At 29.2% G+C, this 13589-nt stretch overlaps 1 protein-coding gene across 3 annotated transcripts in view; it reads right to left on the bottom strand.

Moving 5' to 3' along the window:
* Window positions 1-13589, bottom strand: part of atl (atlastin GTPase) — a 43299-nt gene that overhangs the window by 19063 nt on the left and 10647 nt on the right. For all 3 annotated transcript variants that reach the window (XM_014422002.3, XM_067046349.1, XM_014421999.3), the window contains 3 exons: window positions 13379-13517; window positions 12934-13118; window positions 12625-12846 (listed from right to left, as the gene is read on the bottom strand). In XM_014422002.3, coding sequence (XP_014277488.1) covers window positions 12625-12846; window positions 12934-13118; window positions 13379-13517 — 546 coding nt within the window. The remainder of the gene's footprint in view (window positions 1-12624; window positions 12847-12933; window positions 13119-13378; window positions 13518-13589) is intronic.

Genomic DNA, 13589 nt, shown 5'->3' with positions numbered 1-13589 from the left:
AAATTAAATAGGAAGCTGAGCAAATTTAATGAAGCAACTAATTTATAATAAAGCTTTCAATTAAAATCAAACAACATATCAAATGTGATTGCAATGAAAAGTGCAATAATTTATCACTACTAAATAAAATATAAATTTCTTAAGCAATTCGAAGAAAAAAATATTTACAAAAGACCAACTGTTACATTTGTAACATGTATTGTCACTATCAACTATTAACACTGACAGCTAACTGAAAAATTTTCAACTTTGGAGAATAAATTCTAATTCTACAATCAAAATGTAGAAATTAATCCACAGTAAACTCATTTTGATGACTAGAAAATTATTTTTGATCAATAACGAGCTTGAATACTAGACTTTCAATTATTTATTTATTTTTTAATTAGTAAATTGATTTACTAACGAAAATAATAAGGAAGATTAGACAATAAAATTGAATATTTATTATCAATTGCATTATATCTGACCAGGGTAGTTCAGGGTTTCTGAGCCCTACTCCCTCCATTAAGGAGGTCGATCTTGACACAGCTAACAAATTGAAAGAAGTACAGACAAGTTAAAGGCAATTGTCAAAGGCTCAATCCCTCTTTAGGTTTATCCTATGAAATTCCTCATTGTTTCATTAAATCTTATCCTTTAAAAGGCCACACCACTGTTCAGATCCTTAGTATTATTCTCGATAAGATCAAGTATTCCTAATGTCTAAATCCATCATATCCACCTTTCAGTCTCGACCTCAAACCAAAACGAAAATTTGGCCCTACTTCACATTTTGATTATGTAAAGCTTTGAATGAATGTCTCTTGGATTTATAAGATGTAACATAGAAGTGGTTTAAACTGCAACATGAAATATATCCAAGGGATTCCCCACAATGCTCATACTTCATACAACTACACAAAGTCAAAATGTTTATTTTCCACCCATTAACTATACTTTCTATAAAAAAAAATTAATACTAAAGTCATCAGTGAATTCCCACCCAAACCAGAGCCTACCTCTACCTTACTTCCTGCTTTACAGGAAACACCCCTACCAGCCTGAGCTTCCAATTTTGTCAATATACAGGGTGTTTCAGGGTTAGGTGGCCAAACTGAAAATATGAACTAAGGACCTCAAAATAAGAAAAAAAATTTCCTCTGAAGGTATGCCCGTAGATGCTTAGTTTAGGAGATATTCACACCTAAAGATTTTCATTGTTATGAATTATTTACGTTATAAGAAATAAATGAAATCTATTTATTTGTTCTAACTACTTTATTAATTAAATATAAACATTAAGATTCATATTAAATATTGTTCAAATTGAAGGTATGTCCGCAAACAATTTTTTAGGAGATGGATTAGATAGAATACTAATATTATGGCCTTTTATCCCTAACTGTAAAAAAACTATTGGCAACATAAGGATTAATACTATTTGAAATTAGTATTGGGAACTGTCAATAACATTTATCAGTTTGTAAGAGGCTTTGTCAAAGTACTCATCATTATGTCTTAAATTTATACTAATGGTGAATATGCTGACATGGTGTTTGTGTTCGGTTTTTGCATTGGTAATGCTAATATTAATTAGCAAGCATTAGCTGCTTGTCGTAAATACACCAGGCGATGTCCGAATAGAACTACTAAACAAGTCTATCTTTAGCTCCACGTTTCAACGTCTTACAGAAACTGGTACATTTGCTATAATACCATGTGCTGATGGTATTTTTGCTCCTTTACGAAACTGAGTGCAACCATATTACAATATTTTGATGATAATCTACTTGGCAGTGTAAGAAGAGTTGCAGCAGAATTAAATATTACACCAACTACAGTATGGAGAGTTCTCCATATGATAGTTCTCATTGCATATCATTGTCAATGGGAACAAAATTTATTACCACAAGATTTTCGGCAAAGACATTTTTCTGATTGGTACTAAGTTGAGCATAATCCACAATTTTCAGGAAAAATTCGCTGGACAGATGAAGCTACCTTCACAAGAAGAGGTATCTTCAATCAGAAAAATAATCACATCTGGTTGCAGGAAAATCTCCATGCAATTCGTGAGCATCATTTTTAGCACCAGTTTCAGTGCAATGTGTGGCTATGGATAACAGACAATATTTTAATAGGTCCGCATTTCTTGCCGCCTCGAATAAATGAGGGTACATTTTTGGAATTTCTCAATAATGATTACTATGATTTAGTTGAACATATTCCACTACAACTGAGAAGGGACATGTGGGCTTGACCTGCACGCTCTCCAGATCTGACTTCACTGGATTTTTTGGGATGACAATAAACAAAAAGTCTATGCAAAGGCGGTCGTCAATGGTCTTAATTCTTTATGAAGAAGGATAACTGAATTTTGTGAAACAATAACACATATCCAGTGCCGTTCTGCCACTCCTACAGTTGAAGAAAGATGCTGAGCCTGTCTTAATGCTCAAGAAAATCAAATAACTTTGAAGAACATTTAATATGAATTTAATGTTTATGTTTAATTAATAAAGTAGTTGGAACCAATAAATAACTTTTACTTATTTTTCATATAACGTAAATAATTCATAACAATGAAAATCTTTAGGTGTGAATATCTCCTAAACAAAGCGTTTGTGGGCACACTTTCAGACGAATCTTGTTTTGTGGCCCTTAACTCATATTTTCAGTTTGGCCATTTAACCCTGAAACACCTTGTATATAATTAATATCTATATGTTCATAAATTTCATTTTAGCTTATCTAGTCAATCAATGGTGTGAAAAACTCAAATGTCAAGGGATAGTGTTTGCTAATAAATATTATTTTAAGTGTTAATGCAATGCATGTTAATAACATATTTTAATTTTTCTAAGATTATAACAATTAAAAATAGAATAGTTTTTGTCAGCCCTCCCCTCCATCAGAATCTTTATGATTTAAATTTAAACTTAAATCATAAAGATTCTTATATTCACTATCTTATTATCCCAGTTAAAGCAACTGATGGTAGGATCAGTATAATAGGATAACACAATTAAGTATTGTTAGGTAGCCAGTCTCATCATGACAACTACTTAACATATAAAAAGTATCTAACAACAGTATAGACAAATCTCAATCATCCTTTGTTACTAAATACTGACATCATTAGAAACAATGTACAATTAATAGTATACATTTAATTTATTTATTTTCTGTAGAAACAAAAAGAAATAAGAAACTTAATGGATTCAATTTATTAAATGAAATATTGTACCTTAATCATGTACCTTGTTCTTATTCATGTATAAGGATAATTCCAAAAGGTAAGTCTCGTTTAAAAAAAAAAATTCCTTATAATTTTTATTTTTAAAAAATTATTATTTTATTTTTATTTTGATGTTTCTCTGAGTTATGGTTATCTTGTTTTTTACACCTGGATGAAGGCCTGAAATAGAGGTCGAAACATCGGTACAAATACAAAAGTTATGTTTATTTAGGTATTTTTGCAGACCGCACCCCCAGTAAACTATTAACACCTCATTAAAAACCAAATTCCATTTATTTTATATAATATTTACATCCTTTTAAAGGTTGAACATTTGCCTATTCTTCTAAATAATTCTTATTTCAGTTTAAGCTTTTTTAAGGACACTGTGAGTGTTTGTATGACAATAGCGTACTAATTACCTGTCATGTCCTCAAGAAAGCATAGAACTTCAACTTCCATCAAATTGTTGCACCAGAATTGCCTTCAAGCCTAATGTTTTTCAACTTGGAAAACAGAACATACTTACTAGGTGCCAATTCAATGCTATGTCCCATTGAAACAGTAACAGAGGATGAATGGGTGATGTGTGGGTAAGCATTGCTAAGTAGAATCCTAACAGATTCTGAGTATTTTCAGTATTTTACAGTAACTGGTAGCTCATATAGTGGTACCAGCAGACTGTGATTGTTTGAATTTTGATGATCTGGGCAATGGGGGAATATTGCCACTTGTGTGATTTTTTTTGTCTCTGGTGGAACGCTCAGGTTTCTTCACTCCTGATAATGGAGTTCTAAAAGGTGAAAGATGCAGATATTCTCAACAATAAGGTGGGGAACTGGTATGACACTGATTACAAAGTCTGATACAGTACCTTTAAAAATGTAAAGACTAAAGCGAAAATTATGTAGAAAAATAGACAAATGTTCATTTATCAAGAGATGCTTCTAACTGAAGGGTAGATAGGTTTTTTTTTGTATCCAGTTCAGATTGTACCCTTGCTTGAAATTAAATTAAGATTAAATACTACCTATTATATAAAATATTATTCAATCATATAAATGGTACAATAAACAAAATAAACCTTATTTCTTCTAAACTAATTGCTTTAATAATTAGTCTATTATCACTAATTATGGTTTTATAATGGATATACATTAATTTTTTACGGCAAAAATATAAAATTAGACACAGAATAAATTTTAATATTCAATTTCATCTAGGACAGAATGAAATATATTAAAATATATATTTAAAAAGAAACAAAAAAAGTTCTGTTTGTACAACATATGTAAATAAACAAATAACTGTTGGTAATATGAATTAATTAAAAATTTTTGGAGAAAATTTGTAAGAATACTACAAACAATAAATATTGAAATGATAAAACTACTTTTGAATTTATTATAGTAATCAAAATAATGAATATCACTTATATTAAGAGTATTATAATCGGACTGAAACACAGAGTTAAAAAAGAACTCAGTTATCTAATTTTCTACGTACACAAAACAGTAAGCAAAGTTTGTAACACAAACATATACCATTTTATTTATTAAAATCTTATGATTTCCCATAACCTTTAAAAGTTGCAACCTAATAATAACCACTTACCTCTAATACTTGGTTTCATTGGTGCATAGGATTCAGTGTCAGTCCTCTTCAAGGAAAAAAGATTATCAGAAGCTTACCGAAAATTATACCTTTTTGCAACTTAAATGTTTCCAAACACTTGGATATTCACGCCCAATTAATAGCCAATGTTATGTAAATCTATTATGATAAACTTTTTCCAATACATATGCAACTGTCACCAAAATTAATAATGAAAGGATTTTTTCTTTTTATAAAATTCACCAATAAAAATTATTATATATCCTTACATAAATGTCAATAATTTATATATGATTAATTTCATTTTTCTTGTATATTTGATATTAACCACATAAATCATCGATGATAAAACAAAAATCCTAACATTATGGGTTAAAAACCATATCAATGTTTATTCTACTCCACAAATATGACTTATTTGTAGTATTATTCACTCCAAACATTAATATTCTGTTTAATTAATCTATTCTCTTCAATATTAAAAAACATTCCAGATTCAAGAATTTAAATAAGACTTGATACTAATACAACAGATACACCCTCCACACCATATTCTAAAGAATTAATTTAATGGTATATTCTTATTTTGGTCCTTTTATACTTTAAATTAGAAATATATTCCGAAATGACAATTGTGGTAACATCAAGTTTTACAGTAAAATAAATAAATTCAGTTTATTTCAGACAAAACATACTTAACGATAAAATTAATATAAGGTGAGTTTTAATCCATGATAATGGCAAGGAGGGTAAACAGGATAGACTGCAGTGATGTACTGATGGTACCCTGGGACAAGGTACTTCACTCATTTATCAATGCTCCCTTTATCATATGTAAATAAACAGATTTAGAAGAATTGTAAGAGAATTTATTTTGTTTTTCAAATTACTGTATTATTTACATAAAAAACTTGATATAACTCATACAACTAAATATAGGATTTCAATGTTTGTCTGTGATAGGATTCATGCATTTTATTATTTTCATATATTTTATATCATAATAATATATGCATAATAATACTATACTTATTTTGTTTCGCATCCTACTAGTTGATTTGTGACTTTGGTCACTGACCAATGTCTGATCCTCTGAATCTTCTTTAACACAGTATTTCTTCCATAATAAATGAAATACATAAATGAATTTACAGTGGAACCTTAGAGTAATCAACCTATTAACGTATTAACAAATCCCTTGATAAAACAATTTTTTTTTTTAAATCTTCTTAAACTTGCCATAGCATTTTGTGATAAATATAACTTTAAATAACAAATATAGCATAAAAACAAACCTCAATGTAATGAGTTTAAAATCCCCTTAAAAAAAAAATGTTTATGTAACAAATTTTAAACTGTCACAGAAAAAAGGACCTTTTAAATGAATTGTCTACTTGCACCTAAGTGTAATGAATGAATGTTTCTTGACATGAATTTTCGTGAACCTTTTTCCAAACCTCCTTCTGTTCCAAGTTCACATATATAGGTTTCTCTATTACCTGTCAAAATAAGTTTAATTTAAAACTAAAGTGTTTTGTACTTGTTCTCAACTAGTGATGGGTAACAAACGAAAATAGAGTGCATTAAGCAGTTAGACTTTGTTATACGAAGTTCAACAAATCAGTGTGTAAACCTCAATCTAAGGAATTTTTAGACATTCAAATCTCGATATAATGAACCTCAATTTCATAAGTTTTTTTTTCAAAACTCCCTTGAGGTTCATTAAACTGATATTCTATTGTAAAAAATAAAATATAAAACAGAATAAATAAAGTTTCATTTTAAATTAAAGAAAAATTAAAAGCACACAAAAAAATTATCATACACTTCAAGACGTGAGTACAGAATGAATAAATTAGCTGAAAAACAGACATGAGTTAACATAAAGATATACGATGATTCATATACACTTAAAAACAGTTTGACGATTGATGACTGTTGGCACTAGGTATCTTAGCCCACTTTCGCTTTATTAACTGAAGTCATACTCTACTAAGCAGCAAGAAAAAATACTATAAAATATCTAAAACACCACTAGATGATCCCAGGACTGTACTGTTACAGTAGAAATCTGTCTTCAAGAACTTAAGTAGGAAAGACAGCTCCAACAGTAACTGTCTCCAGAGCCAATCCCAATGCATACTATAGTCACAGCATTATATTGAATTCTACTCAATCAGTTATCAAAAAAGCACTTTTGTTTTCATAATGACAGATGTCACATCCTAAGAAGAAAGTTGAATGAAAAATAACCCATAGGATTAGACATCACAGGAAATTACAGTGACACTTAATCAGGACAGGCCGGTCAACATTTGAAACAGAGATTCCTTTAAACATTAGCTTCAGGCAATAAACGTTGAATAAAATGCTTCCATTTGTATATAATGAACCATCAAGGTTCACATTATCAATTAGGTTATTTCACATTATCAATTGGTATTCTATAAAAGGACATACGAGATTTTTCATTTGTAGAGGTTTTGCAAGGAAAATCTTATATTGTACCAGGTTTTATAAAGAAAGGTGAGTGTAAATAAAACAATCACTGGGCTTAAACTTATAAATAGTCTTCACTATGAATAATTAATTTACAAAAACTATTTACCAGAATATTGTTCCCAGGTTAGGAGTATTAATGAATAAAGCTTATTTGCACAATCTAGTTTGTCTGGTATTTTGAGAGACTTTCACTATGTAGGGGGAAGGTTATAACCTGCCTTGTTTGTCAGTTTGTTCGAATTATCGGATAGCATGGAGATTATTATTATTGAAATTCAAAAATTCCTTTTCACAGGTCACAAGGACTGCTAAATTGATTTTGTATTAAATAATCATGCTTATTCACATATTGTGGGCCAAGTGGCTATTAATTTTCTGTGTTTTACTAATGGTCATGATAATTTAACATCAAATGAGTTTCATTTATGTTGCGTAGCTTGATTGATTTGCTCATTGATTGCTCAAGCACAGCAGTCATGGTTTTTATCTGCCCTTAACTGATGTGATTGGCTCTGTAAACAAAATTATTTGATATTTTTTTTAAGCAAAAAACATTCTTGAAGGTCTGCCCTAGCTTGGGAATGTAGATTTTATAGTATTGGAAAATTCTACAAAACTGTTTTGGATATTTTGATGAATTTTTGAAATATTATGTTCAACATCAGATGTGCTTCACAGGATGAAGACTGTTCTACCATGCAGTTTCAGTTGTGAGTCAAGGTAAATTTGTTATTCCAACATGAAGTTCTGACCAGAACTTGAGTGGATAAATTTATGTATAAAATTTTACAGTCTAAGCCTCATAAATGAATTTTAAAACTGTTTAATTTATTTAAGCTTAAATAAGTAAATTGATTTTTCAATGTTAAATAATTTTAATTATTTAACATTGAAAAATCAATTTACTTATTTAAGCTTAAATAAGTAAATTTTATTCTGTTATGTTAAAGTATAAGTAAGAATGTTGTGATTGAACCAGAAATTGATATTGGTCTTATCCGGATTGTGCATACAGTTTTTTATATTTTTATTTAAATTTCCTTCTTTTCATGTAGTTACTGTTAGAGAGAGAACGGCTAACCGCACGGAGGGACTAAGTTGTTTTTGAAAGTAGATGGAGTTTTTTGAAAGGGAGAAGTGGACCGTTTTGAGAGTAGACACAGTTTGTTCAAGGTGGTGAGTGTTTCCACGCAGTGATCTGAATGAGTTAAAACCAAAATTTATTGATTTTAGAATTTTGGTTCATAAATAACTGAATAAATGAATGAGATTGATAATTGATTATCTATATAACCTGTGAAAATTATTGCCGGAGTGTATGTCAAGAGTCCTATTAATTGATTTCTTTCTTTAGTCCTCCTAATAATAATTGCTGAAAGGACCTTTCAGTCCAGCAGTAGTTGGGGACATCGGGCCGAGGCAACGCAGCAGAGACAGGGACAGACAAGAAAGCCAAGACTTCTGGACTTCAGACTCAATGTAATTATTTAAATAAATACTTTTCTCTCTGTCTTTGTTTTTCTTCATGAGAACCCAATGAACCCACACTAAAAATCCAAGATAAAATCAATAAAATTTTATTGAACTGAATATATTCAGTTCATTTCCACAATTTAGTTTTTCTATAAGGTTAAATTACCTATGTTTAACATAAATCAAAAATCAATGGAACAGTAAACCAAACTTTTATACTAAATTTGCAGCATAAATAAATAATCAAACCAAAAACAAATATTTACAATGAATATATTATTTTAAATTTTTAAAAAAGTAACAGAATTAATTCGACAAAAAAAAGGGTTAGGAGAATGAGGATGCCTAAGAGGAAGTAATTTCATCCTGTTAAGCTTTGTCAATTATTTAGGCCAAAATAGGAAAATTAGAAAAAAATAAAATAAATAAAAGTGAATAAATAAAATTTGTCCAATGATCTCACTTATTATTATTGAATGAAAACTTTTTGGTATCGAAACCAGAAAAAGAGAGTTAAAGTATGATATAATACCAAGTCAAGGACTTGGTTAAATTTTTAATTGAATTAAAAAAAGTTTGTGGTATATTAAGGCTAATTCCCTTCAGACAGAGGTTACAGACACAGGTCTTTTCTTTAACTTCTGTCTAGAGTGAATCAGCCATTAGACTCCACCTAACCAGTCGTGTCACCAAATTCCTCATAAACTAGTTTAAAGTTAATTTTAATTTATTACTATGTTCCTCTAAAATTGTATAATTTAGTGTACTTTTATTGTAATAAAGATTCATTTGAAAAGCTATTTTAGTTTAGTTTTATTTATTCTAAAATATATCTAATTTTTTGAGAAAATGTTTTTTATTTTTAATTTTTCAAAATTTTATGTCAGCAAGATTTTTCTTTACAATCAACTGCTAAACTGCAAGAGAGTGTTGTAATAAGGGCCAAATCCCCAAAAAGTGGTGTAAGCTCGATTTAGTTTTTTGCTTATAACTTGAAAACTAAGCATTTTTTAAAGATGAATTTGTAATAAAAAATTAAGGAAGGGAAAATTTCATACAAAATGTGTATATTTCCTTTTTGATCAACCTGTGATGCCCTAATAAAGGCCATTTTTCCTTCTCTGCGATAATTGCAAAAAAATAAATAAATAAAATTTAAAAAAATAATAAGCCCTTAAACTCTGTGCAAATTGTAACAAAAAAAAATCTCTTAAACTGTAAACTTTTAACTCAGATTCTTGTTCAGTTAATCTAAAAATTACACTGTATGAAGTGCTTCATGCATCCTGTATTAAACAAATCAAAGGTAAGTTCGGCGACTGTACTATAACCGGGTAGAGGCTGTGAGCGAATAAGTTTTTTCCCGACATCCACAAATACAAATTACCAAGAAAAATTCAACCTTAATTTATTTTTAAAAACTATCAAGATGATTTGTAAAGAAAAAAATGTATAGAGGTAAAAAATAATAACACTTTGTATTCTTCTTTTAACATAAAATAATAATTCAATATTGGTTCAAGCGGGATATATAAAGAAAATCGCCGACATATGTCTTAGAACCACATTGAACTGAAAAAAAAAAATCATAACAGAGAAATCCTAAGGGTGGAAAAAGTTAGAAATAAGAAATGATGAACATATAGATCCTGATAATGGAAGTTGAAAGATTGAAACGAGTGAAAGTCAAGACAATAAAAAAAAAATAAAACTGTAGCACCAGCTTATTAAAAAAATATTATTTATTTACAAACAAATTACTGTTGAAAAAAAAGTAAAAATAATGCTAAGTTTCTTTAATTTATGAGCAGTGCTGGAACCAAGCTAAGCAAACATTATCAAATCAGAAAGGGCATGCTACCATGCTCTTCTGAATATCCTAAGCACCTAGAGAAGATAATTAGAAAAAGTAAGAATGTAGTTTCAGACAGAAATAATAACTATTTACCAAATATTTTTCATCTGAAAAATATTCTAAAATAATTTAGAATGCAAAGACGTAGTTAACTAACTTTACATTGATCTGAAATAGATTTGCAATGATATTGATTGGCAGAGGGTTTTAATTTTTGAGCTTGGAATCCAAAAAAATCAGTCAATATACTAAAATGTGCACATTTGAAACATTTATTAACAGAGTCTAAACCAGTAATTTTGCCAGAGAAGTTTAAAGATACACTTAGGTTTAAAATAGAGCGATTTTCTTTCCTTTGTTTAAGTCAGCACTGGAAAAAGTCATTAGAGAGGTAATTTGTAGTTTTTAGTTTATAAGCATGTTAAAGTGTGTCAGTAAGTTGGAACTACCAAGCATTGATATGTAGGTAATCATTAAACAAAATTGATGAAAAAATAAGGAACTAAGAAAAAGTAGAGAAAGTTCTTCAATATCTTAAAGAAATGAGAATTTAGACTGAGAGACAGAAAATAAATGAAGGGGGGTACCAGGAAAATACTCAGAAGTTAATGGTATTTTGTATGGATTTAGTGGGTACTCTATAAAGTGCCCACTAACTGCATACAGAAATGAGGATATCTGAGTTTTACACCTTGAGGTACCTGGGTAAAGTAAAGAGCCTAAAAACCTCAATATTTTTGGATTTTTTTCAGTTTTTCACTTCTGACTTGTAAACCCTGCTTTTTTTTAAATAATATAAACCTATAACAAAGTTAAGGAGTATAAGAAATAGCCTTCAAATTGCACTGAAAAATGCAGGCTTTTGCTTTGTAATTTACATTTTTCAAAATTTCTATTTAAATTAAGTTAGGTGCAAAACTTTCCTCAATAATGCAGATGACCACCAAAAGTGTATTAATTTTTTTTACAAAATACCAGTATATTTCCTCAAAATAATCACTCCTAACTACTACTCCCAACATAGATCAAGCCAAGGAAGTTATATTCACCTTTCTTGAGAATAGAAATGAGTACCAAAGTGACAACTGTAGTAAAAAGGACTCAATATGCAATCAAGAAAAAAGAACAGAATGTCAAGCAGATATTCCTAACAGTTCTTGAAGGATAGAGATCAACAATAGATGTTGACAGAAATCCACCAAATTGAATTGGGCCAAAAAATAAGTAATTATTTGGTAGTCTCTGGTTCAGAATGAGGAACAGCTATGCTTAATTTTATTATGCTGTTCTAATTATTTTCTAGCTGATGCCTTCAACTTATATAGCAGGTACCCTAGATTAAAACATATTAGGAAGTGGATAAGTAGCAATCCCCTGATTTATGCCAAAATGAATTAATTAAAAACGAAATCTTAAAGCTTTCTTGAAGGACAATGAGCCTCAATCAATTTAATGGTTTAGTACATCAAAAGGTAATATAATACAAAGTAATGATTCATTCAAAAATCTAACATGCAACAGTTTTAAAAACTATTATATTTATTTTAGAAGCCAATGATGGAATACAAACAATATTTTATATTCCTCTTTGTTATCTTTTTGTTTTCTTGGGATTAGAATTGACATAATAGACTATATTTATAAATATGTTATAAAAAGAGAAAAAAACTTTTCATCAAATTTAGTCGGTCCTTTAATTTCTAACATTAAAAATATATCATTTTCTCTCTCTCTCTCTCTTTTTAAAATACTAGTGCACATAAAGTGAACTGCTGAAGAAAACTAGATCTGAAGCTAAGAATATATTATATTTCTAGCAGAACAGAATAAGGTAGCAAAGCAATTATGTGCTATATAAACAGCAATGCTGGAAAGCAAATAAGAGTTTAATATATCTAAAGAAAAATCATCTTTACAATTAAAAAAAAAAATTATGTACAAGAATAATTTTAAAACTTACAGATTCTAATTTCATCCTGTAGGTTTCAGAAAATTCTTCACCTCCCATTTTCCTCTTTTTTGAAAACTGATCCATTGCTTTCAATTTGATTCTTACATGTTCATTTTCAAGTAATGCTGTGCTTAAGTAAGGTTTGGCTCCACCACAAACACCCTCCATCATGGCATGGTATGTTTCTTTAGCCGCAGCAACTGCTGCTAGGTTATTAGCTTCTGCAGTTGCCTATACATAAATTATACAATGATGATATATTATACTAGAAAATAACCATACTTATTATTATTAGCATAAATAAGAATAAACATTAACCACAAGCATTGATTTAGGTTCGGGAAGTTCATCACCACTATACACTGTAATGTATGATTTAAAATACTGTAGTAATTCCTTTGCTTTGACTTTTTGTCCACTGATTTCTTTAAGTATAAGATTCTCAGGGGCTAATAATAGAGGAACCAACTTCTTCAAACATTTTTTGAAATCAGGCTCAATATCTAAAATTTAAAAAAGTAAAACCTTAAATTTATAACAGTAAAGTGGCATGAAAGCAAAATAAAATTTAATATTATATAACAGTGATTCGTAAAAAAACAATTTATAAGGATTTTTATAAAACATACTTACAAGTAAGCATGGATATACCTACTGGTTAGTGGTAATTATTAAACTCTGACTCATTAGGCAATAAGCAATAACGATTAATGTAAACTTTCATATTATATAAAAATTTAGTAAATAAATATAGACAAATTACCTGAAAGTCTCCCGTCAAAATTTGGGTTAGTAGCAACTTTCAGACCAGGATGTGGCATTAAAAAGCAACCTATATCAGAAAAACAAGAACGTATGTGCTTCCTTATAGACTGAAGTTCTGGGTGTTGTTTTTGGGAAATCTGAGAAAATAAAATTTAAAATATCAGAAACTACTGAAATTTCTTATACAAACTAGTAAAACTATCAGTTTA

The sequence above is a fragment of the Halyomorpha halys genome, unplaced genomic scaffold (genome assembly GCF_000696795.3).
Source record: "Halyomorpha halys isolate HHAL.00 unplaced genomic scaffold, Hhal_1.1 Scaffold350.1, whole genome shotgun sequence".
Taxonomy (NCBI): Eukaryota; Metazoa; Arthropoda; class Insecta; order Hemiptera; family Pentatomidae; genus Halyomorpha; species Halyomorpha halys.
This window is presented reverse-complemented; position numbering and strand designations above follow the sequence as displayed.